A 27123-nucleotide genomic window follows, 5' to 3' on the forward strand; every position below is an offset into this window, starting at 1 on the left:
CCTGCCATTTAAACAAGAGGAAGGGGTTAGGGAAAGACAGCACATATCTAAGCATACTACAACAGAAGATTTGGGACAGGGTACTTAAGAGGGACGGGAAAACAAGCAGCAGAGAAGGCTTAAGGAAAAGTATTAGGTCAAACTTGCAGGAGAACAGGAAAACAAGCAGAGGGGCTCAAGGACGGACCTTGGCTTGTACCATTACAATGCCTGACCTTGTTACGATGCATGGTGCGGTGGGGAGACACATGCTGCCATCTTATCACTGAGCTGCACAACAAATACTCTGCAAAGGCCAAGAAAGAAATGGATGGGAAGAAAAACAAGGAAAGAGGGGAAGGAAAAGAAGAAATGCAGGGGTCAGTGAGCACTCACACGGTTACAGTCATCTGCAGAAATGGGGAAGTCTGTCCAAGTGCCAATGTGCTCCCCAGCAATGTGAGGAACCGTCACTTCAGCAGCAAGGGAACAAAACACTGTTGAATCGAAAGAGGACAGAATCCCAGCTTGTTTAGACACGCACAGTAGTTTTGGGGAAAAAGCAGCAGAGAGCGGTGACCTCGGAATCCGCCATGGAAAGTTGTAATACCACCATTGAGACAGTTCTAGGACAGCTTTTACTGATGTTATTGTAGTCACAGCAGTTTGGCCCCAGAGGGAAGGAGCAGTGACTAGGCTGATGAGAAGGCAGAGCTATGGAGAGATCTCCAAAGAGCCTGATCTGCGCATGAGGCACTAGTCTCCTTTCTCTGCTCTCAGATTTCTTCCATCCCAGGCAATTCAATTTTAAAGACACAGCTGCCTTTAATGCTCTGCCCAATACACTGCTGCTATGGAATAAGATACAAAAACCTGAGAGAATTAACAATCCTCTATTGAAGCAAAAAGAATTTGAGGTTAATAATTACCAGAATGAAATTCTCAAGGCCAGAATTAACCAGCTACCGCTTCTCTTGAACTAGATTGTCCGTTACCAGGTGGAAGCTAACACAGCTTTTCCCAAATCTCCTGAAACAGGGGGACAAAAACTGGTTTGAGCATCAACATCACTACCAGTTTTCTTCTGGGTGAAAAGCATGGGTGTTTAGCTCAGAATGAAGCCAGAGTACGGCTGGCAGAGGTAGAGTCCATAAAAGGATGTTCCACCCAGATGACACTACAAGCAACTTTTTCTGCTCTCTGCCTTTTCTGCCAGGACACTCTGATCCACTGGTAAATGGAGCAGCTCAGTCTGAGCTCTCAGGTCACCACAGGGGACCCTGCACACTTTCTGCTTAATGGTTGAGGTGCCCCCCCTTCTCCCACCAACAAACCAGCACCAATTAACACTTCTTCCCAGGGACACACAGATGAGCTCCTCTTACTGTGTCCAATGCTCTGCTAAATAGAGTTAGAATCTCAGAGTGGAGAAGAGGTATGCAAAAAGCAGCAGGTAAAACACAGAGTTACAAGGATCTCTTTGTAAGGTATGTAACATTTAACTACCTCTTACATTAAGTAGCTATTCTTTATGCACTCTGTTTCCAAACAGCATTTACTTCCTGTGGTCATAGAATACAGCAAGAATTAAGCATGTACTTACCATCACCACGTAATTCCCCTCCTCCCCACCCCACATTGTTTCTGTTTTAGTTTGTATTACAACTCATTCTGAACACTTGGTACTTCCCCATTTAGACAGACAACTATAAAGATGCACGTATTTTCCAAGGTAACCATTGCAAATACTTGCATACCCCAAAGATACATGGCACTAAAAGCATGGAAGAGGCCATGATAAAAGTGTTTATGTGCTGACTGTAAAGTTAGGAAAAAGCTCTTTTGTTCAGGGACTCGCATTGAGAGCAATCTGTACAACAGACAACAGCTATCTTAAAAGATTAGGATGGTGTTTCACCAAGCAAATCCAAAATAACTTGAATTTCTAGTTCAGACAAGTGCCCTTAGATTTTGGGGGAATTTTTCTGTCCCTATAGAAAAGTAAGAAATATGCCGCACCGAGCAGCTGGGTTTCAGAAACAGCTGACGACTGCACTATAAAACAAGGGCCTGTAAAGGTCTCTCTAAGGGCAGAAGCACATGCATTCAAACTGAAAAAAAGCTACTCCCAGATCCCCTTCCACGACTCATAACCTGCCAGAGTGTCATGGAAGCTGAGGCAGCATGGGTCAACAGCACTTCCTCCTCCAGCTGCAGTCTGAAGCTTAAGCAGAACGATCAGCCTCCCTCTGTGCATTCAGCTTCCCTAAGCAATTGGCTAGAAAGCCAGGGCTGTGAACAGTGATGCCAGCTCTGATTTAGACATATACTATGGTCCCAGATTCTCAAAAAATTGACATGGGAAGAACTAAAAAAGCAGTGTAAAAAAGATAAGCCTTCAGTTTCTGCCCTTCAACACATACCAGTCCTGTCTGTCAATTTATTGGCTCAACAAGGGGGGTTTAACTTGCTTATCCCTGCAATACTTCTCCCCACCTAATCACTTGAGCATTTACCTTCTTTTCTATGCCCACTGCATGTCAGACACAGCACTATAAATTAGGACATTTTGCTCCATCTCATCTCCAGGATTGTTAGGTAAAGCTTGAAAGCTTTGAGCTCTTATTAAGAATCGAGGCAGATTAAAGCTGCCTCAAACTCAAGTGGCTACTACCTTGAGACACCCTTCTTACTCCACTGCTTGGAATTACAAACCGCTGTACTAAGGATGGCAAAAGAGATGCTATGTACTCCTGCAGACACCATGATCAGCAGCTCGATCTGCTAACCTGAATAGTCAACAGTAGCACACAAGCTGAGACACTGTATGGTCCCCTCTTCAGCTGGGGTGTCTGGCATCACATTTTAGTCTTTTAGTCTTATCTTTAAGTGGATACACAGGCCTCAATTCCACCTCCCAGGCAGTATTCTGAAGAGGGAAATGCCCCTTTCAAACTGGGGCTTTTTGGCTCCAAAGGCCACGGAGTAACTAAAGGACAAGTTCCGTTACCTGCATTCTCCCGTACTCTTTGTCTTCTCTGTCAACTGACTGTTGGCTTAGATTTACAGTTTGATTTCTGTGCAGCTAAGACCACCTTTTGCTTCCATTTAAATAGCACACCAGATCCCAGACTATGAACAGGGATCCTAGGCACTGCTGCATGCAAACAGTATTACAAAAGATTTCAGTAACACACAACAACCTAGATTTGCAGCTATTCCATCGGGGCAGGGCGGGGGGGAAGAGACCTAGTTAAAGACTGAAAAAGTAACACAGAACCCCAGAATGGTATTTTGAGATGTACTTTTTTGGTGTTTGTCCAGCTGTTCCCCCAAACATCCCCTTCCCTTCACAAAGAAAAGAGGCTAGAAAAAGGGGACCTGAAGAGCTGTACACCACTCCATCACATTTTATTTTAACACCACCTTTGTTTTACTGCACTGTATTAATCAGTCACACCACATAAGATGCAAGCAAGGAACAATGTATTTTCAGAGCTTTTCTTTGCAGCAGGAGCGCCAGGCACATTCGTGACATGACTCAGAGGTACATCTTGGTTTCTAATGACATCTCGGTTAAAATGTTCCCAGCATGAAGAAAGGTGGGTTTCTCTGACAGGGAGACAAAGAGGTATTGCCTACACAGTGCTCTTTTTGAGAAAAGCCTGCACTGATTTCTGGCATCAGTTCATTTCCACAAGTGTTATGAAGGAAAGGAGAGATCACCAGCACAGTTAAAGTTCCAGACACTTCAAGTTTGGGCACATGCAATAGAATTGGAAGGAGAGTTGGTGTGTTCCAGGCCACACCCCATCCTAAAAAGGCATCCCCATCAAAAGGAGTGTGTTCTACACCTTGGGAAACTTTGGCCTAGAGATTTAAAGTAAAAGTCTGCAATACAGGTTCCTGCATCACTGCATAAACCTTGCCACACACTAAAAATTAGGCATCAGGCTCCCCAGATGCTTCTCTGCATCTTTGAAACCCCCTAGCTCTGGCTGTGACAGGCTGAAATCAGTTAAGTTCTCCGAGCCTGATGGCTGATTTTATAGCAGAATTGAAGTTTTAGCACTGCAACAGAAGCCCACAAAGGCCTTGTCTGTCTTTATTATCTTGCCCTTTATTTGGCCAACAATTGGACAGTTTTCAGACAATCTCAAGAGGCCTTAAAACAGGCTTAATGCCAACACTTTCCCTCTCAGAATGCCCTCCTTCTCCACATTTGGTACAAAACGGAAGGAGGTGCAAGCAGAACAAATCTAAATTAGTCTTCTGAACAACCAGCCTTGCTCTTAACAGCCAGTTGGCATCTCACAGCAATGACTACCTGAAATAAGTCCTGGGTAGAACATGCGAGCAGGAAAACAAAGACAGAAGAGCAATACATTCTGCACCGCAGCCAGGGCTTGACTGCTGCCCTCGTTGGTAGAGGCAAGTTAGCAAAACCTGGGTCCTTCTAAGCAGGTTACTTACACCAGAAAACCCTGTCCAAGGAGCACAGGGAAATATCTTTGATTAGCTCACACCGAGCTATAGGTACCAGCATGCTCTTCAGCACCCAGTTGGTAGCCTCACTCCCTCAGACCTGCTGTTAGCAACACAGGGAAGTCTCCGAGGCACAGTGAATGCTTTGCTGCACGGGGAAACCATGCAAACTGCTCAGCAGCTGACAGCATACTGCACAAAAAAGCCTGCTGACAAGGGCCACGGAGGCTTACATACAGAACCGGAGACCTATAAAAGGGGATGGTTAGTTATAATGCGTCCCAGCCTCCTACCCACTTCTCTGCTGCTTCTCCACATGCTTCAAGATAGCTTCCACAATATTTTGAGAATCACAGTGCTCCCAGAGGATACAAGGCTGATGGGTGACCATTGCTTAAGGTCTGCAAGTGAAGTGCAGCTACACAACTGAAACTCCTGCTCCTGGGAACAGGAAGGAAGGGTAAGGAGTCTGCCCAGTGTCTCAGATAAGGAAAAAGAGGGACATTAAAACACCTCTTCACCACCTCCTCATGTTCCCGAGCATCACGAGCTAGTGATGCAGCCATGTGAGGTCTGTCAGACCTCCTCTGCATTCAGTGATACGCAAGGCACATTGAGGTTTATTTAACCTTAACTAACACTAGTCCAGTAGACACAGAACGGATTGGGAAAGAAAAGCAAGACCCAAAACCTGCTTTATCCTGCTGTTATATCTGGTGTAAGACTGTGCCTCTTGCGAAGTTACATTACTGATCTATATGGAGGTTCTCGCACTACAAGCTCTGTCTCAGAGCTAACTGTTTTTAGAAGGGAAATCAGCAGGTATCATTTTGCCTTGTCAGCTTGGACTGGAGGGCCAAATTTTAAGAATTTTTTCTTTTTATCAATGGTGGGGATTCACACAATCTATTTTACTTATTGTCTGCACAAAAACTATCCATGATATCAATGAAACTGTCTCATGAGAGGCAATCAGCTAATGCCCAGAGGCATAATATTTGACATTATTGTAGATAGCGTAAACTGACTCTGCTCTCAAGTTTGCTCTGAACTCCTCAAAGCTCCAGGCTCCCATGCACTGAGCAACAACCACCAAGTGCAGGAAAAGGCACAAGCAAACCAATTCATCCTGCAAGGTCTCATCCTTGTCTCTGGCCCTAGTAAGACAAACAGAGAAGTATCTGTCCTTCCATACCCCTCACAGTCATGGAGAAGGGAACAACAGGAAATATCCCCCTTGCTTCAAATCAAAGTGCTTTCAATTCAGCCTCCTTAAGATTAAAGGAGAACAAGACTGAAAGAGATTGCAAGCGGAGCACAATTTTGATGAATCAAATCCAATACTGTCTTCCTACAAAACGAACAGCCTTACCTCCACTGACAGCAGAAAATAGGCATACTCTGCAATTAACAACAGCCCATCTTCAAAAGGAAAAACAATGTTGGCATATGAGGAACAGAGAGCAGGTGGTATTTCCAGTCACAGTTAACTCTGCTGACAGCAGCCAATCTGGCAATCCAAGTGAAAGAGCACTGATCTTAAGCTGCTCTCTTGTCTTACACAGTAGGGACTCAATGCTAGAGCTCAGGAAGCAGCAGCAACCAGAAGGCATGAGGGGAAAAAGGATACTAGCTCTGAATCTAAATATTAACCATCTTTCCTGTGTCACAGAGGAGACTTGGGCCATTCTGGTTAAACTTTCTATTTAATATTAAGACCAACTGCCTTGGAGTTTGGCACTAGATCCAAATCCAAACTCATCCTAAAGTTATTGCAAGAGCATCAGGGTTCTGGTCTGGGACCCTCAGAGCTCATTAGCCTCCCAGTCTTCTCCAGAACAAGGCCTGTAGCATCGCTTTTGAAAACCTCCCTAAAGATGATGCATCAGGCATTCATCTGAGATGGATAAAAGCTACTCAGGGATTTGACTAGTATTAGGACCCTTCCTACCAAGGACTCAAAATTCAGGCATCCCTTACAGCTAGCACTGCTGGAAAGAGCAGTGAGCTAGTGTCCCCAAATTTTACACTCCTACTAGAAAACAGCAGCTGGCTTCTACTTAATCATCACCTTTAAAACAGCAACCATTCCCTTTTACTCCAGTAAGCTTTTCTCCTTAATAATGCAGGAGGTCTGCACCATGCTGCGTGGGTTGGCATAGCTCAGGTGACAGAGCACTCTGTTCCTTGCAGAATCATCACATCCAGACATGCAAACAAGGGTCCTTGGGCTCTGTTAGCCCCTAGCCTCCCCTTTCAAGAACAAACCCGGCATGCACAGCCACATTTTGCTCTCCGTTCTCACCTGCTTATCTTCAGCTGCCCCAAGCAATGGAAAAAACCTTCCACTCTCCCTGAAGCTGCAGAAGTGGCAATTTTTGCTGTGCCACCACTTGCAGGCAAACGGACGCAGTACATTAGCACCAATTTCTTTGTATCTAGGGGAAAGGGACACAGGCTAGGAAGATGCAGCATAAGCAAGCCCTGGGTACATAAATAAAATATGGAACTTGTCCTGACCTCTTACACACACCCCAAGGATGTCATTTTGGCACATTTTCAAAGTTGGACCTCTTTTCTGATCTTTACGCAACTTCCTGGAAATCCAAGCAGTGTTCACAATTTCTTAAACTTGTCTATGTCTTAAGCTGTTCCCTCATCTCCTTGCAAGCTCTCTTTTGCAAACTTTGATCCATTATTTGAGAAACCCTTATTAGCTTTGCAAAGGAAAAACAAGCCCTGCACCCCTGGAACTAGCAGAATAGGGTACTGCACAGACTTAGGGACTAATGAACCTGCAGCCAAGATGTAGGACATATCAATCAAGTTTTGACATATCTTAAAACTAACTGCTCTTCCCCATTTCCTCCATTTTGATATGATCTCTAATGTAAATAATTTTGATTTACATTTAATTTTTAATGTAAATCATTTTTATATGATCTCTTGTAAACTGCCACTCACTTCTCTCCCCTCCATTTCGCCACAGCCTACTGCTTTCCATCCTTGTACCTTCCATGCTCTCTTCTCTTCAACAGTTTGTCTCCTCCTTAGACTGAGTATAAGTCTAAGGACCAATTTTTCCTCTGGTTCAGTTCTGGTTCACTTTTAATTAAAACATACTCTGCACCCTAAGCCTGATGGGTGCCTCAGTATCATGACAAAGAACAAGTCCTTGGATCAAGCAAAAGCAGGCTCACAAACTTGGACTTAAACTAGATGAAAGCTTAAGGTAATTCATACATAACCTTGTCTCATTACAGTGATTACGGAGTCTGTTGTGTGCACACCTCTCACCCAAGTCTTTGGCTGTCTCCATGCCAACTTTACCCACCCTCTGAATTACTTTAAGTCAAGCTGCTATTGGGAGCACAATTATTTGTACACTCAGTAACTCAGCCCTGCTTATCTTTGTACTTACACAGTTGTGGTGTTTCAGTACAAGCAACTCAAGACAATTCACCACCTCTGTTTTGCTATGAGGTAAAAAAGGAATTTCCCTTATTTCATAAACAGCAACATGAAAGGACTCATCCAAACTCACCCAGGCAGAGAACAAGGAAACAAACCTTAAGTTCATGTAAAACCTGACTCTTTCTAGCTGGTCCCACTATCTTCTCCTTTCTGTGGCTCTAAAAATACCCATAAGGCACAGTTACCCCAAAACAAAATCTGTATGGGCTCCCTCAGCATAAACCAGGCATAACAGATACATGACAACTTACATGACTTTGCAGAAGGAAAGCTTCTTCCTCAGAGAAGATACACGCAGATGGCAGACCTGCTTCAATGCTGTGCTGCAGGACACCTTTTCAGGGTATGGGTTCTGGACCATGGCAGCACTTCACAATGCTCAAGCCAACAGCGGCACTCGCACCTCAAGAAAAAGAATTGCTAGCAAGCACCAAACACATCTGCCAGCAGCACAACAAAATTCTCAGTCTTCTCTGAAAAGACCTGAGGGTTGGAGCATGGTCCTTGGAAATCCATCACCGAGAAGTCAGCTCTACTAGCAGCACCCCCTAGTACCATCTTTTACCATAAGAGCAGGCAGGCAGTTAAGATCTTGGATATGCCTAGTTCAGATTTCAGCCCTCCTCAGCTATGTATTTCTCTCCAAGTTTTTATCTGAGAGTCAACTTCGCAACTCAGCATCCCTTTACTTTTGGCTGGGGTAGCTTCTTCAGCACTTTCCCAGATGTACTGAGGTTCATGCAGATCCTCGCTTGCTCTCTGCTCTAATACTTTAAGTGCAGCACAGGCTCCTTCTGCCTGCAGTATCAGAGGCAGCACGCCCAAGAGAAGGTGCACCTTTCAGTACATACCACACAGTTTCTTGCTCTCCCCTCTTCTGCCCTACTCTGCTCAGCTTTTGTCACAACTTACAGGACTGCTGAAACCCCTGGGTGGTTGTGGGTTTGTTTGCGGTTTTTGAGGGGGGAGGGGTTGTTTGGTTTTTAAAGAGCTGCTGTACAATAGTCAATTGATCAAGTGAGCAGAACTGCCTGCAGGTCTTTGTAACAGAAGCAGAACACTCCAAACCTTTGGGTGGAGGACCTTTGGTTAGTGGTCAAAAATACCACAAGAGCAGCAAGAAAGACCCTCATTCAATTTTCAAGAGTCTAGCAGATTAAGGATGCCTCAGAAACAACCTTCAACTTTGCTAACAGGAATAGTAAATAGCAAGCTCTCAAATTGGGTTTTGTTAGCCTTCTCACTAATTCATGCCCAGCTTTACACCTTACACGAAACTCAAAATGTGTTGGAGTTACTTTTTCATTAGGGTTCATGAGCACAAGCCACCAGTATCCAGGAAAGCTATAACCAGTGGAGCCTGATGCAATTACATTGGCAAAGGAAGAAAAAAACCAAAGTAGCAAAGGCAATTTACTAGCTCTCACATGGAGCATTTTAGGATCAGTATCCTCCATGAAAACAAAAGTTACTTGTAATTAAATCTAGGCAGCAGGAATGTTCCAGGTCACCAATAATAGAGGTGAGTAGGATCAACTTCCCCGCAGCCCTGCATAAATAGGTCCGAGATCTGACTGCGCTGCAACTAAAACATGTCCCTTCTGGCCAGGAAGATATTCTAAGCACCAGTCTAAAGGCTCCAGTTTAGTCTGCATCTGAAACAGGCAGCACTTCCAAATGATTCCCTTCTTGCTATGCCCAGAAATCCCCCCATCTGAGTATTAATGAAGCCTAACCCTGTTTAACCTAGGAAAACCCAAATCAAATGGTGTAACAGCATGCATTACACAGAGGAAGCCCAGGTATGACCTAAGTACCCATCTGCTTTGCTGTCAGATTCTTTATTTCCTGGTTGCAAACACTGCTCCCCACTAGTCAACTATGCCAGGCTCCACAGCAGGAAGACTGATAATTGGAGTGAAACATATGGAGGAAAAGGTTAGCTGCAACTACCAAGTGCTAATTCTGAGCCAAACTCTGTTGGGATATTAATTAGTTCTTCAGGGTCAGGACATTCTCTCAAGTGAGTCAATTCCGCAGATGCCTACTCAGCTGCTACTCAGTTCTTACTCAGTCCATTGGCCTTTGACATCATAGGGGGGAGTTTGAGTTCAGTAAGCATTTGCCCTACTACACAGTTAGTAAGACCGACCTCTGGCCTCAGAGACAGTTATGTGGAATAACTAACAGACCTGAAACACCACTCCTTGAGGGACCATGCCCAGATATAAGCATGCGGAGTAGAAGATGCCACATTCAGATGCTTCTTGTAATCCGCTACACAGCAGCACAAAGGAAGCACTTCCCAAGTCTCATATGCCCTGCTGTGGGGTCACTATAACCCACAGTCACAAGATCAGCTAAGTAAAACGCAACATAACTCCACTGTGCAATGCAGTAACGAAATAATGGGAGTTTCAGAAACCAAAGTCCAGATGTAACACTGGACCCAGGATGTCAGTAGGGAAACAAGCCTGCAGGAGCTGGCCCAGGATAGAAAGGTGGTAGTAGCTCATGCACAACAGAAGAAACTGAAGCAGATTCAGGCTCAAAAGATGAACTACAAGATACAGCAAAACTCTTAATCATACAGCTCTGAGCAAAGCAACAATAATAAATCATGCACAAAAATAAGCACTCATTTTTCAACAGCTTTTGTGCCAATGCTGCAATGTGAAGCAGTCATTAATCAGTCCAAAGTACAAAAAACTTAAGTTTTTTTTCTGGAACTTCACAGCAGTTCTCACCCAGCTGCTACACATGAGCTCTAGAAACCTCAGGACTGTCACAACACATCAGAAGTCAAACACCTAAGCTCAATATTGTCTTTGCTGAGGACAAGGACCACATATGAAATTTCACTTGCATGTTTTTAAGAATCAGAGCTGCTAAATGATCAATACACAGCAAGGCTGAAGCTATCTACACTGGCTACAGTTTTGAAGAATGAGTCTCAAAAGAAAAAACAGGCTGCTTCAGGAGTTGGATGCATTTGTCCCACAAGTTCTACATTGAAGTAGATGAAAAATGCATCTTCTGAGACATTGATAAGACCAATGTAAATCACACTTCTTGTTAAACAACTTGGAGCAATGCAGGGAAAATAAATAAGAACCTCAACCAGCCCAGCCCATGTAATTTCACTGAGCTGTTCCAAGCATTCCCCCAATTCAGCCACAGACTTACCTGTCGTCACGCATACGAGGGCTCAAGAATCGGGACGAATCATCATCGTGGCTGCTTTGCTGGCTGCTCTGCTGGCTGCTGTAACATGAGACAGGAAAACAGAAGCAATTAGACAGATTTGTGTAAGTCCCTATGAAACATTCTGGTTTAAAGCCAGAACAAGAAAAAAAGTAAGGTTCATACTTCATATTTGGGGGTGCAAAGAGAAAACAACAGGAGACAGTAAGTTCATATCCGATTTACAACAGGCATGACTGGTTTGAAGCCTCTTAACCTCGTTTAGTAACACTTTCCTAAGAACTTTCTAAAATACAGATGTGACCTTGCACATTGCCTATACACCGTGTTTCATCGTGCCACCCCAGAACAGTTTCATACAGCTTAACATTCAAATACCAAACATGTTCATATACTCCCCACTTTGAGGCAGCAGGACAAAACAGCAGCTAAAGTGAACTCTTACTAAGGATGAAGCAGCCAACACTAAATTTCTGGTGGAGAGATGCATAGTTGCATGCTGAGCCCACAAGATGTCACTCTCCCTCTTTAAATGGGTGTTTTGGGGGCTATTTATTTTTTTTCCCCTGCACATCTATTGTACAGTTAGCCCTATTCTCGTCTAGCAGCTTCCACCTGCTCCAAGGACTCGTCAAGGTTCCAGCTTCTCATTTTTATAGCTTCATTTCTTTACAAGAGCTTTCCTTCTGAGCACTAGATACATCTGATTCTGCCTTCAAGTAACAGACTGCAGTGCAAAGAGCAGATGTTCCTGGGCTAGCTTTAACCTACTTTGCCTGGGTACCACTGGCTGTGGACTTACAGCAACACAGCTTTAGCACAAACTGCACAGTTCCACCTGGGACACTGGGCACACAGGCTGTGCCAAAAATGCTGTGGCTTCGCTGTCGGTAGAACCTAAGCTATTCAAATAAAGCTAGTTCAGGTATACCTATGCATGCTTGCAATCACAGCTTCTACTGCACTGTACACAGATCTGCACATCACATTGCCCAAAGGCACAGAAATACAAATACAGTACCAAAAAGGACCAAACTGCATCTTTTCATTCTAAAAAGCAATAATTCTCAGGCAGTAACGCCTATTTTGGGTGGAAAACATAGTACTAAAACACTTTAATAGGATTTTTCCATGAAGTCTGCTTGTTTGTTTTGGGGGTGTGTGTTTGGGGTTTTTTTTTTAAACCTGGCCTTGACCTTTTTAACCACTAGGAGGATCCTATCTCTTGGAAGAAAACACTTGCTTCTGCTGTGCAAGCATTCTCGAACTTCTTACCATTCCAGCAATACTCTCCCTCTTTAAATTAATTTCTCAGGAAAAAAAAAACACATTAACAGAACTATTCTTCTTCTCTAAATGTACACTGTGCTTGCATGAAGAAATTATAGCTATTCTTACCTACACCTACTTACGCTTTACAACTCAACTACAGAAAGATACTTCAAATGCTAACAAGCATATTGACTTGAATAAATTAAGTCCCATGCAAAAAGAAAAAAAAAAAAAAGGATTACTTTTACCACCACAGAATATTAACAGCGAAAATACTTGAAAAGGTTTAGAAGTTAATCTATAATCTTGTCTTCATACTTCCAAGGAATGACAAAATACAGTCAGGCAGGCAGGGGAGCAACTAGAACCAGCAAGTACTTCAGTGACAGATGAGAACTACACGCTCCAGTACTAAACAGCATTTCTTCAGCAAAGCTGTATAAATAAATGGCTCTAACAAGCTCCCATGTTCACTTTTTAGGGATCTGAACCCTTAAAATTCCTGTCCTCCTCCCCACAAAGTATACTTCCAATTAGTTCGTTTTCTTGGAAGACTCTTTGTAAGTTTTAACATGAGCATATCACAATCCTTTAACATGACCATTTTGGGGTTTTTATTCAAAAAAGGAAGAGAAAAGAAAGAACTTTCTCTTCCCCCTATGAGATCAAGAGTTTTTGCGAAAGGGGCTTGCAGTTTCCTCTGAAAAGAAAAAGCCAACAGGTCTTATTTTCATTTCATATTTTCATCAACCACCTCAATTTTGACCAGCTGCTTCTCTGAGGTCTTCAAGGACTCCATCTTATTGAACATGACCTTTCTGAAAAACACAACAGCTGTCTTGGAGAGCCACTTAGTATTTGAGAGACATCACACACCTGGCACTGTCCACTATTCTTGCTGCCTGTTCAGAACACAAGGCAGAAAACTGTTCCTTGCTGTTAAGATAGAAAGGAGAGCAGGCTGAAGCTTTCAGAAGTAATTAATGATTGGTATTTATAAAATCCTCGAACACATAATATAGAAGTTAACCTTTGAGGTTGGACATACAAAACCACAAAACTCAAGCAATATTTATGACTTCCAGCTACAGATTTAAAGTATGTGCATTGCACGAAGTCATAGGCACGCATCTCAAGGGGGCGCATAGACACAATCCCACAGACAATACTTTGTGCTTGTTTCCCCATTGCACAGTATATAGTTTTACCATCAGAGCCAAGAGGGGTAAACATTTTTGCGAGAGCCTCTCAGCAAGAGGACAGATCTAATTTTCTGCTCACACCCACATACTCTAGTCATTTTTCTTTTCTTAAGTGTCTCGGTGTAGAAAGGATAATCAGAGAATAAGAATTCTATACTGGCTTCAAGCTATAAATCAACAGCTGGTTAAGAACAATATATCCCAAAAAGCAAAGAAACATCTTTCCTGTACTTCTCAGCTTAATTACGGCCCAGTAAACTGGTTTGGAAAGAGTGCAAAAGGCAAACCACATTTTTCCCTCCTAATTCAAAGGAATTACCACGCTTTTGATATGAGAAAGCATGGCAGGGACTGTTTCTATAACTACTTGTTTCTTCACAAGTAACACTCCCACAAAACTTTGCCATTTCAATTCAGATCAAGCAGATACAACAACACTTACCAAAAAAGAATTCCCAATATATCACAACCCAACAAACAGCACCTGCAATGCTGGTAATCCCATGTGAGAGTTTACTTTTGGACAGCTATACAAGATGAACCTTAGACCTTTTCATGCTCACCCACCCCTCATTAAATTTCTCATTCAAAAAATCCTCCAAATCAAGGTTTAAAGTTTAATGGAATCCAGATATTGCAACACATTGCAATACAACACTTTATCCCCTTGTCACTAGTGAACACAATAATACAAGCAATGAAACAAACTCAGAGCGGGAGGAAGAAATTAGTTTTTACCCACTTGTCTGTTTGATAGTATTCAACATGAGCTATGTTTCACTACTAGAGTGTTTTGCATGGAAGCTTTGCAAGAGTTTGTGAGCTCTTCACACAAAGAAAATCATTTCAACATTCTGAATATTAGACAGTGCAGCTGTTAAATTCCCTAAAAGGCACAGAGCAGCTGAAATGCAGAGCCTATTGTTTTATTATGCTTTTCGGTCCATTTTAAGTTGACATGCTTTTAGGATGACCATGTTCCTTTGAGATGGTATAGCAACAAATTACTGTTGTTATACTGGAGATAATATAAGGGGAGATAAGAAAGGTATGATTTGTACTGAAAAGTAATATGGGGGGAAGCTTTTAGATACAGTCATGTCAGTTTTGTATCTACAGGCAAGACCAAAAGCCAGTTAAAAATCTCAGGAAGTCTGCAAAACAAGCTTATCTCATTCCAAAGCCCAACAATGAGAAACTTGAATTTGGACAAGGATTAAGGTATACAGGCCCAGTGTGCCCCTTTCTGTCTTACAATTTCAAAGACATTAAACATTACTTTAAGGCTTATACCCTGTGGTGTTTTTTTCCCCCCCTCAATTCTTATGCAAATATTCAGACTCATAACATTACTTACTACTGTAGAAACTGATGAAGAGTTTTAAATACAGATTAACCATGCCTTTTAACCATTAAAGTTTTTCTGAAAAGTCTACTTCCACCACTCCATCTCACTGCTCCCAAACAATTTACCCAGGTAGCCCAAATACAAAAGAAACATTTTTCTACTGACTGAAAGACAGGTGTTTCGATCACACCCCACATGCAGTTTGTTCAAATCTGGAGCTAAAAAAAACCACACATGAATTTTGCGCTATTTGCAAGACTTCTGTATGCTGAAGAAAAACAAGTAAGAGACAGTTTTGCAGTGGAAGAAGCTCTATATTGTTTGAGCAACAACAGTGTATCTTGATAGGTGCATAATAGAAAATGGATCCTCAAACACCTTCAAAGTCTAATTTGTATGCAATGTTTTATGTCTTTTTCTTTTAACGATATTGGCTCAGTTGCCAGTTTATCTTTCCACCACATCAGAAGACCCAACCATCACCATTCTAAAGAAGAAATACATTCCTAAAAACATTTTTTCTGTTACCTTTCTTTTCTACCATCTGTAATTTGTTACGGATCTTAAATAGTTTTTATGGACTTCATGACCCATGTACACACAGACATACTTAGATGAACACTCACAAGACAGTTACCCAAAAGAATCCGCTTTTCCAAATCTTGCCCAAGTCAACACGGACAGACTGCAGGTACTCAAGAAAGTACAAAACTTGCTTTCGTGTCTTAAATATTTAGAGATTTCTCTTGCACTTGGGTCTTGGGAAGTTGAGCTATAATATAGATTTTGTACTATTCTTATCCTACTGCCTTTTTTTTTTTAAAAAAAAAGTCTCATTTTATTCTGAGATTTCAGTCTCTGAATAAGACAGAGCCAAGATCTCTTATTTTATGCATGACTAGGCTTTTAAAGCTAAGCAGGTCTTCTAGTAGAAGGTATTTGTCCAGATTCCACAAAGTTCAGACACTCAGGTCAATGTTTGCACACTAGGAGCCTTCTGGGACTTCTATACCCTCCAAGATGTGGGCAATAAGCCCACCATACTTTTATATCTGCAGAGGTGTGTTTGGCAGACCTTTATTCAGAGGAATCTTTTAACAGTGGTGGATGAATGAGGCAAGCAAAGAAACAGGAAAAAAAATGGCTGTATCCTGGAAGATAGAATCAGTTAATGAGTTCAGAGAAATGTGCATAAAAATCTGTGGCCTTCAGAAGGTTATTCTTATCCACAGCTATAAGCAAATTTTTCAGATCTGAACCCAGATGAATTTTTTTTTTTATTCATTTTGCTTCATTAATGTCTGCATTCATAAAGCTTTGGATTCACTATTAAGCATTTCAAAAAGGAAAATAGACAATTGATAATCAGGTATACATGTATTCTTCAATTGCTTTCAGCAATTGCAGCAGCAGTTTTCAGAACTAAAAGCTATTGTTTATAAAGTCTCACAACACATGAATATTTTCACCAACAGGTTTTGAAGCTGAAAGATACACAGGTTATAATCAATAGAACAGTGAACTTGCATCAATGTTTCTGTTAGAATTTACAAAGCTTTTTGGCTATTTGAACAACTAAAGGGTTCTTTTCATCCTCACATCCTCAAAGACTTGGATCCACCTGCCTTAAAATATATCACAGAATAATTAGGATGTCTGAAGAACTGCCACCAGAAAAAGTACAGCAGTACCAGTATCTGGTGTGAGTTACAGTTACTTCTAAGCTGGCAAAGAAATTAAATACATCGTGCCTTTCAAATGGTATTTTTATATTGCCAAAATCCTTATTATTAAGCCAGAACTCTCTTTTAATTAAGTATAAAAGATTCACAGTGAAAATGGAATATTTTAGACAGCAAGTTCCATGACGTACAGTCTCCATTTAAAAAAATCTTCTGATAAGTGTTCTTGCCCATCTTTCCTTGGCAACATCAACACAGGACAGTAAAACTAGATTGAACCTCAAGCCTCAGGTGCATAAGAAGCAAAGGTCCCTCTGAGTATTTTCCCACAGGGGGCTTTAAGAGCTTGTCAAAGACAAAACATCTTTCAATCATCTATCAATTTCACCCTCCTGCTCTGCTCATCCTTCCCAGAATGTAGTCCCCCTCATATTTCTCATGAAACAGCAGAAACAGACCTCCCAGTCCCAGCTGCCTAACAGCACCTCATCATCCTTGGCAAATTAAATTTCTGTCAAAAGCACTGTGTTACTATGGTTGCATGGATACACAAATGACTGTGCCATTACAAACATCAAGGAAGCGTCAGGTGGAGCGGAAGGAGAAAGGAAGAAAAGGGAGATGAATCAGAAATCACTGACCTAAGTTCCAAGGGATAACAGTCTCCCTCATCAGGAAGGGCTATCCTTTGACAGACCTAAAGCTTTCAGTCCATCAATTAAAAGCCAAAGCACCTTCAGTGATAAAGCTTTCCCACAGGTGCTGCACATTCCCACTCAGCTTACAAGTGTGAAGTTGTCATGGGAAATATACCCTTAACACTGAAAGCAGCAAGCTAACATCAGGCTTTATTAAAAAAAGTTAAGGAAGATTCATGTTCAGTGAACAGTAATTGCTGAACTGATACCTAGCCCTATGGGAGGCAGGTACCACAACGTTTCTAAGGATCACAGCACCCTTCCTGTTTGCACAACCCTGCTCCATCTAAGGACTGACACTGAAGGAGTTTTTTCAAAGAAATAGGTGCCAAGCACCCTGTTTCTGTGCACAATTCACTGAAGTTGAAATAGGGATATGCACAGGCAAGAGGAAAATTTGTACCCAAGTTCAAACAGTGAATCAGTGCAACAAATGGAAGGCAGAGCTGGAAGGTGAAATTTCAAGTACCTTTTTTAACCTAAACTTATAGCATGCACTACCTGGAACCTAACATATTGCCAGCATTCCCAAGAACCAAAGGGGCACTTCCTACTCCAGACCTTCATATCCTCTTAATAGCTCAGTTTCCTAGATGGGTGGCATGTAAAGCAATGTTTACAGTCTAAAACCATTAGTAATGGTCAAAAAAGATACAGGACAGTTGCATATATCATATAGACCATTATCATAATTAGTACTAATTGTGTCCTTTGCAGTCATGTTCAGAGTTGGAGAGCCAGAGTCTGAATCTGTAGTAGTCATCTCTCCTTGCTAGAAAGGGTTACAAGGAGCAGGATGGGCAAGTTTTCTCCACTGAGTTCATTTCACAAATGAAAATATCAACATCAACCTTCACAGCTGTCAAGGCAAGCCCTTTCATCAACATCGTATTCAACAATGAACAAACATCTTGAATTTCAAAACACAATCCAGTGGAAAACAACTGTGGTAACGAACACAATGATTAATTGTTAAATACCATTGACAGGCACAGTGCTGTGTAAGACATGAATTTCAGATGGTCCAGTGTTAAGTATTTGCTGACTAGGCAAGATCAACAGCATTTAAGCTCCAGGCTGTTTGTAAATTAGTCAATTTTGATACTCTTGTGTGACTGGTCACCCTAAACCACACAAATACTGAAAGGCAAATATTTAAGAAGAAAACCACAAACTACTGCACAAAGGCCATAAGATTCAGCCAAAAAAAATAACAGAGCTGGTGGAATTCACAGCCACTTGGCACACATGATTAAAAAAAACAAAAAACTGTAGTCAGAGCAAACAGTACATCAGTACTCTTCATAAGAGATACACATGCATCAATTCAAAAAAATTCAGTTCACTTGAAACACAAATTAGGTCTCATTTGAACTTGCAGGTTCAAAAAGGGAAAAGATTACATTAATAGCTAAGTTGCTACTAAGCCATCACTCGTGCACTCTCACATTTCAGATTAGAAGAGATACCACATGAATGGAAGTTTATGCTTATGGACTTTCTAAAGCTACCAAAAGCAGAGAAGATGGGCTGCTCACTGCAGAGATCTATGTTTAAAAAAAGAAAACCACACACCTTTTCCTATTTTTACTTTGAAGATGCAAAAGAACACAGGTACCAGCTAAATACCCAACTATATATTCAAGTCCCAAATTCAATCCATAGGATATTCACACATCACTCACATTGCTTCCATTTTCTCCAGAAATCAAATTTTTAAATATAGTTTAAAAGATCAACAAGGAGAGACATATTCCAAAACCTTGGGACAGCATTAAAACATGTAACAAAATCATTTCTGCCAAGAGCTCTCCACACTTCAACACGCACCATGTCTGACACTTGTCCTCCCAAAAACCTCAATTAACCAACTCCAGCCGCAAGCAGAACATGAAAAAAAATGCAACCCATTTGCTTCTTCTATTATGAAATCCCTACAGAACTGTCAGTTCCTCACACAAATTGAGATTTCAACAAGAATTTTATCAAAACTCGAAACAGCAAAAATGCACTGACAATCCCAGTACACACGCACCTATGGCTTCCTGCAGTGGCTTGCTGTATTTCTAACAAAGGAGAAGCCCCACTTCCCCTCCTCTGACCTAAACCTGAAACACAGAAGTTCATGAAAGCCAGAGAAACTGACAACTACAAAATTTACAGTTACTCATTTTGCAGCTTCTTGGGCTTGTATGGCATGAAGTGAACAAAAACAGTCCACCAAGCCTTTCTAGTCCCCCCTTTAATCACAAGCAGCACAGGGCTTTAACAGTTTTCTCTTCATCAAGTACTTCTTACCAAGGTTAGTAAATACTGCCACTAATATTACCTGAAGACATTAGTCTTCTTGGATTGCACTTCCATAATGTGAGAGGCTCTATAGCCTTTACTGTGCAGTTTTGGGGGTTTTATTTTTCACATTTAGCAGTTCCTTAGGGCAGAAAAAACACGTCACTATCTCAGGCTTTCATGAGAGCTTTTCCCTCTAGAAAAAGCCACAATACTTTTCCTAGGTGTAGAAGGAAGAAAGAGGCAAATGAAGCATTAATTTATTGCCAGAAACAGAGTGAATTTCAATTTTAAGGAAAGCAAAAGCATTATGAAGTGAAATGCAAAAGCATTATGAACTACTTTAATTTAAAGATTCATTTATTATTACAGGAAAGTTCAAAAGTATCTACAACACTTACTTGTAAATAATATTTTTAGCACAAGTTACAACAAATCACCAAACTGATGTATCTCAGTTAGGATGACCAAAAGACTTCCAAGTGAACTTTTTCTTAAGGAAAAGAAATGGAAGTTTTACCTTTCTGCCACAGAATGTGAACGGTAGCAGCCACAGAGTGCACTGCTGAACAGCGCAAAGATTCTCCTATTACGTCATTTGTTTCATACTATCAGATAAGCTATGAAGATTTCATCTGTAGGACCTCTATGGTTGTCTGCCTAGCAGCTCAAGAAACCTCCGTCTCCTCAGCACATACCCTTTTCTGAGATAAGATGGAATACTTCTAACAATACACTTGATTTTTAACATCTTATGTTAGAGGCATGTTAGGACACAGGTGAGTCTTTTCCTTTAGCTGGAGCTGTCATTTAGGACTTTGGTAGGCGTCAGAGTTTCCAGCAGAAGACCAAACTGAATACATTCACCTTTAGAAACATCAAGAGCTACAGCACAATCTATTCCCCACTGATCCAACAAAATCCGTTAAGTTTTACATTCTTTGGAGCACCAACAGTTTGCATTTCATTATTAACTAGTCTGGATGCTGCAACCAAACAAATCTGTCTTTTGGACAAGCATTAACAAAAGACAAACCAGGCTATCTTGGAGAGCTCAAGGGAAAGGGAGCTCTGGGAAAGGACTGCAGGCATCAGACCACAACATCTTCCAGGACCTCCTGCAAGAGCAAATCAGCAAGGACTAACAACAAGTGAAAGACAATTCAAACATTTTATCATCCTTGGCATTCTGGCTTATTTCTTCCCACAGTAGGGGAGCACATTCAGATTACCACTAGTACAATCTTTGCCCAGCATGAATGCCTCACAGAAAACTGTTCAAGGGTGAAAGATTTACCATACCTCAACTATTACATATATACTGTTGTTGAGCATTCACACAGGAGCCTAAGTCAGGCAATGGTAGCGCAGGGCCCACCTATTTACTCTCAGCTTCTGCCAATGGAAGGGTGGAAGCACAGGATCTCATTCCAATACTGGCCTTAGACCAAAAGCAGAGCAGTCCTTTACACCCGAGTCATCTACCCGCTCAGCAGTTTTTTGCCTTGCACAAAGAATCACATGCAGTTCAGAGATTACTAGTAAGGGTGGCTTTAAGAAGTAAATAATGAAGTAAAGCAGATATACTCTCACATCCCTACCATCAGTAACGCATGTTCATTACACACATAGCAAAATGCTAACAGATTGCATCTACTAGCCTGTGAGGAAAGAAACAGCGTCATCTCTTAAAAAAAATTTGTGCGCTTGTGTGCAGGGCTCATACTTTATACAGCTGTATGCAGGTAAATAACTTCTATCGTTACCTGGGTAGGAAACAATGGATGAGGAGTATAGGTAAGAAGCTGTCTGCATCCCCTATAAAATACCCTATTTATCATCTGTATAGACCCCCAGAGCACCAAATTTGTAGTTTGGATCATCATGCTTTTGTACAAGGGAAAGTTACACGTTAACTCCTACTCCCAAGAAATGGCTTCTCCCTGCTCTTTCACCTTGAATAAAACTGTCATAGGCAAGCAAGACTCTTACATGCCATCTCTGCTGTTTAATGAAAAGAAATAAACAATCTCTGTTCTGCTCTCACTGTCAGCCACCTAACAGCTTTTAGAGAACCAGCAGGTAAACAAACCTTAAAATTATCCAGGCTGTTAAAAACTAACCAGTGATATAGGACGTTTTGTAGGCTGGAGTTTCCAAATGAAAAAAGCAGCCAGCCTTCATCAGACCTGGAGCATTACAGACAGCCTTTCGAGTCCTAAAAGCATTTGTTTATTCACTTGGATGCTTACTGTATGCTAATGGTCACAGAGCTATTGCTGTTGCTCAGGGGCATGTGAGCAACACATGCATCACTGGAGTAAGTCAGTTGGTGCACAGTTTGCTCTGCCCTACCAGCCTTTCTGGGAAAACCCTGCCACAGAAACAGGCACATATCTGGCTATATAACAGCAGTAAAGGTTACCAGACTCGAAAAAACAAAGTTCAAACTGCTTGACAACAATTTACCTAGAAGAAGGGAGCAACTGGAAGCAAACTGCATTCATGTCTCTGGTGGGAAACGCACACTGATGGCTGCCCCCTTCACCAGGTAAAATTTAGGAACCTTAGCACTTAAAGCATACCTGTGCTCCTAGCAGATGTGTGGCGCACTGACCATGTTGGGAATTCCTGTTACAGTAGTGTTACAGTTAACCAGCTGAACAGCTGAAGCATCATCACTGTAGCTCAACCCCAAGACAGGGCTTGGTGGAAAAAACACTGGATGAAATGCTTCAGCCTTTACTCTAGTACAGTAGTCCCTGTTGCCCTTAAAACAAAATGAATAGTACAGTAAATGACATTACTACCACCTGTTAGAAACAGCAACATCATAATAAAACAGCAGCAAGAATGAGCCACTGCTCTAGATGACCAAGTTTAAAGTAGGGGAAGGTAGACAGGTAACATCTGCTTTACAGAAAGCCAGCCTCCTGCCCTTCTATTTTAGAACAGGGTTTCACATGCAGCAGCCTCAGGGCATGGTAAAGTTTACTCCACAGAATTAGCTGCTAGTCTCTTTCAAATTAATGCCACAAAATCCTTCGGGTTTCATCACTCTTTCTGTGATTAACTCCCCCACATATTCTGCTTTCTCTGTTTTGTTTCCATGCCTGCTGAGTTTTGAAAGCCCAATGATGATCTCTGCATTCTGCAAGCCCAGAGGCTCAGCACACCATTTTTTGGTTGGTTTTTTTTTTTTTTTTTTTTTTTTTTTTTTTTTTGTGGTGTTCCCCCCACCACGACTAGAAAGGGAAAAGTTCCATTTGAAAACATCATGTTTCCCATTGCAAAAGGGACAGATTTGGAGCCTGCTACATATGAAGAAAGGAGGTGCCATGCTGGCTTTGGTATGCTAATGCCACCTAATCCATCAACCACTTTAGCTTTTTTCCAGTCACTGCTTCAAAAACATAACCAGTGCTAAGGCAGAAACATCTCAATGATGAACAAGCAGAAAGCTGTCAGTGTAGCCATGGATATATCTTGTGTACATAAATGAATTCACACCAAAAGAAATGTGTCTTGGCCCACACCCATTCACCATCAATAAGTCCAAGTCAGCTGAAAAGCCAACCTCTGTTGAACTTCAGACCTGAACTTTGTGTTTCTGAACTTCAGCATACACCCTATGCATTATCCTTCCCATTTTCTATGCTGTAACTGAATCACTACTTGTATCACCACAGCTAAGTGAAAATCAGTAGCATTTCTCAACCAAGATATGTTTTTCAATGTTAGCTTTTAAAAAGAGGTATTACCAAATCTTCGATGGCATGCCTTTATTGATGAAACTTCCCCAAAACGTAATAAAATGACAGACTGACCTTGCTAAAGGGACCTCATGCAAGAAGAGTTACCACATAATCAGAGTGGATATGATATCAGTAGAAAAAGCTCTGTCCTATAAACACTCAAGCAACACAGCAGTCAGTGAGTCAACCTAGTATTTTGGGTGCAGAAACAGAGACAAGTTTCTTTTTTTACGAAAGTGCAGCACATACTTGCAGGCATAAATCCACACATAGGCTGCTGGGAGTTGCAAAGCAACAAAAGAAAAACTGGCCCACACTAAGCTGGTATAAGGATTTATACCGCACTAATGTCTCGGAAACCTTTAAAGTGTCTTGTGTATTTTGGGCCTTCAGGAAAGGCAGATTGTTCCACTCTCCAGAGTGAACTACTGCATGTTGTAAAACCCGACTGCACCTGCAGAGGGTTACGTAAGGCATAGCTTTGTCTTCATATGGCCACACAATACCTCCCTGGGAATTAATTTTCCTGCATTGACAAGCTCTTGGAGGTTTTTATGAACTATTTGTCCTCTTTTGAGCCAAAGGACTGAGTGACTTTCAAGTCTGGAAAGCAGCCAAGAACTGAACCCAGACATCTTGACATAGAGACCCACCTACTAGTCACAAGGCTGCTTTTTTTCCTCTCTTGTCCTCGTATTTTCCCAATGTCAGCAACTGAACAAAGGATTTCACAGAAGGTCTCGGCAGTAAGAATGAACATCACCAAAAAAATACTGACAAAGGTTTGGCATCATCACTCCCTGCTGGGGTAATCCCAGCAGAGAGGTCATCTCCCCTCTCTCTCAAGGGTCTCTTCAGTACATCTCAATGAAGTTAAGTCTTATCACCCATCCTTCAGGACAGTCTCCCTCACTCAAAAGCAAGTTCTTTTCACTGGCTCTGTATTACCTGTAGAAGCTATGCAGAGGACCACAAACAAGGACAGATCCTGGCACTAGTGTTTGTACTTAAGGATTAGGCCATTTAGTCTGGCATCAGCCAGTCCAACCAACTACCTTACCCATTCCAGCCAACAGGTGAGGACAAAGTCCCAAGGAGAAGCACGCCAAGATTTCTAGGGAAAACAGACTCCTACCTACCAATTGTGGACAGGCTCTTCTTAGAAGCCGGGAAGGGAAAGTGTCCAAAAACATACCTGCTCTCACTGTATTCCTTCTTCTCTCTCACACGCAGCCACTTCCGAAGGAGGAAGCGCTTGCGCCGTGGGGAGGCACTGGGTGTGGAGCAGTTGGACCACGGAGTGTCCTCATCACTGGAGGGGGTGATTTCAATGGATGGGAGCTGCAGGTATTCCTTGCTGGAGGAAGGAGAATCCTGATACCTGCTCGCCTCCAGGCTCTGCTCCTGCACATTCTTCATCCGCCTCATCTTGAAGCGCTTCCTGCGCAGGGTTGGGGTGGACGAACTGGACCAGGCACGGCCACCCTCCACCACCTGCTGCTCTGGGACTTGCAGTGCTGGGAGCTGCAGGGTTTCTGTCATATTGGCAGCTGGCATCAGACGCCCTTTCTCTTTCTGCTCCCACCCCCAGGCACACTAGCTCTGATCTTGGTGTAAACCACACCACAAAACCTCAACTTGCCTTCCTCCTCCCTCACCCAGTCCAGTACTGCCCTCCCTCTCAAGCAGGAAACCTCATGTTCTTCATGTGCTTTCATTTAGCAAACAGCAGGGTGGGGAGGGGATGTTCAGGACACAGACATGCCACACGGGAAGCCAGTTTCAAGTTTCTTCTTGTCTTTCTCCTGCCTACAAAACAAGGTCCCTCCCCTGCCTGGTGTCTCTCAAAGCAGTACGTTTAGCACAGAGACAAGGGTTGCCAGCAACTGCTTGGCTCACTTTCGGCTTCCCCCCTGCCTCACCCCCCCTTTTGCCTTCTGCCAGTTCAGGAAAGAAAGTCTCCTGTGGCTGTGCTAGGGAACTCAGCTGTGGTCTTCTCAAGAGACGAAGCAAGTATGGAGTGGAGCGGCGTGGAGCTGTGAGGAGGTCAGAAAGAGAAACAAAGAGAGGGAGGGAAGCAACAATACTAGATAAAATCAGGAGAAAGTAGGAGGAGCAGCATGTTCTTTTTCTGTAGCGGGTAAGACATACACAGGCAGCTGTTGCAAGCATAACTGCACTCTTAATCCCAAGAGACAGGGCTTATATTACCCAATATGCTGCTGCTACAAATCAACCGAATGAAGAAGTGTAAGAAGGGATAATAGCCTGCTGTAGAAGCCAATTGGACAGGCTTTCCCCTTGGTCCCACCTTCCTGCTCAGACAGCCCACCCCATGGAGGGAAGGTGCAAACAAACTTGGACTTTCACAGCCTTCTTTCACAAGTAGGGGGTTTTAGTCCCCAATGACTGCTCACAGAGAAGGAGAGGGATTGAGGAATAGCTAAAAAGGCAGGTCAGCAGGTGGCACCAGAACTGGGAGGCTGGTTGGTTTTTTAGCCCAGGTTCACATGAGTGAAAGCTGATAAAACAGTTCTTGGAGGGCAACGCTGCTTCCAAAATGACAGTGGATGACAGATGGTCTCCGGTCCAGGAACCGACAAAGACACCACAAAGACAATTAGACACGCAGAACAGATTTTAGACCAGGAGAAAGACACATACTACACGGAAGGTTCCCAGGCATTTAATACACTAAGGAAGCTCTACCAAGGGTCAAAAGCACTGGAAGGAATAGCAACCTCAGGACAAGCCTTGCAAAATTCTGGTAATGAAAACAAATCAGGAAAAACAGTGAGACTGACCATCAAGATCTCCTGAGTTTTACTGAATGCTCCTGAACAAAGCTGTACTTTCAGGTGGAGAAGTGACACAGGAACTTCAATTCTCTAAGGGAGTGACTAGAATTCAGCTGTGTGAATTTCAAGTGTGCTGTCAGAGACAACAACATCTCTAAATCAACCTGACACAGCTTTAGTTTTCATTGTTCAACAGCCTGAACTTTTAAAAATATTAGTTTCAGGTTAGAAAAATATTCGTCAACCCAAATCAAAATAGTTTTTCTTGCATGGACCGCCTCAGTTTTGTTTGAAAATAAATTTCACAATAATTTTGAACATCAAAAACTGCCACCTAGGACATAGATAACTAAACATGTCAAAAAAAGATGATTTATAACAGCAGGAACAAGGGGGAAGGAAACAACGTTTCAATAATATGGTTTGGGTTTTTTTCAAGTCATCAATTGCTATGTTCTACTTTGTTGCACTGTCCTTTTTGCTCTGCTCACCCTGTAAGTTAGTAACTTGAGCAACTCTTCAAGCCAATTTCTGGAGCTCCTGTCACATTGCTATCTACGCATCAGGTGCACACACACAATCAGAATGCCTTCTACAAACACCCACTTAAAAAAGGAATCAAATAAAACAAGACTTTTTTCAAGTCCAGGAAACAAAATCTACAGATTAGGCAAAACACCAATATTCCATATTTGAAGACTTGCATGAGTAGCTCTGCATCCTCTCAGCTTCTCAAGGGCTGATACCTTTTCTTCCTCCTCTGCAATATGAAGAAACCTGAACCAGAGTACATCAGCCACCTGTTGCTATGATTTCTATGTGTCACCATACATTCAGAAAGCCACCTGTACATAACATTTCTGGCTACCTGTTAACACAGAAAATTCACTGTCTTCCTCTTCCCATGGCAGCTGGGAATCAAGAAGTCCACAACATG

The 27123-nt window shown here is 42.2% G+C and overlaps 1 protein-coding gene across 7 annotated transcripts in view; it reads right to left on the reverse strand.

The window, feature by feature from the left end:
* Positions 1-24960, reverse strand: part of GRAMD1B (GRAM domain containing 1B) — a 98705-nt gene extending 73745 nt beyond the window's left edge. For 4 of the 7 annotated variants that reach the window (XM_075723168.1, XM_075723167.1, XM_075723171.1 and 1 more), the window contains exons 1-2: positions 24584-24945; positions 11125-11202 (exon numbers count right to left, since the gene is read on the reverse strand). In XM_075723168.1, the coding sequence (XP_075579283.1) occupies positions 11125-11202; positions 24584-24945 (440 nt within the window). Of the gene's footprint in view, positions 1-11124; positions 11203-15061; positions 15074-24583 lie in introns of all 7 variants that reach the window. The other 3 variants (XM_075723170.1, XM_075723166.1, XM_075723169.1) reach the window with 3 other exon arrangements.
* Between the last annotated feature and the right edge of the window lie 2163 nt (positions 24961-27123).

The sequence above is a fragment of the Pelecanus crispus genome, chromosome 19 (genome assembly GCF_030463565.1).
Source record: "Pelecanus crispus isolate bPelCri1 chromosome 19, bPelCri1.pri, whole genome shotgun sequence".
In the NCBI taxonomy this organism is placed as follows: domain Eukaryota; kingdom Metazoa; phylum Chordata; class Aves; order Pelecaniformes; family Pelecanidae; genus Pelecanus; species Pelecanus crispus.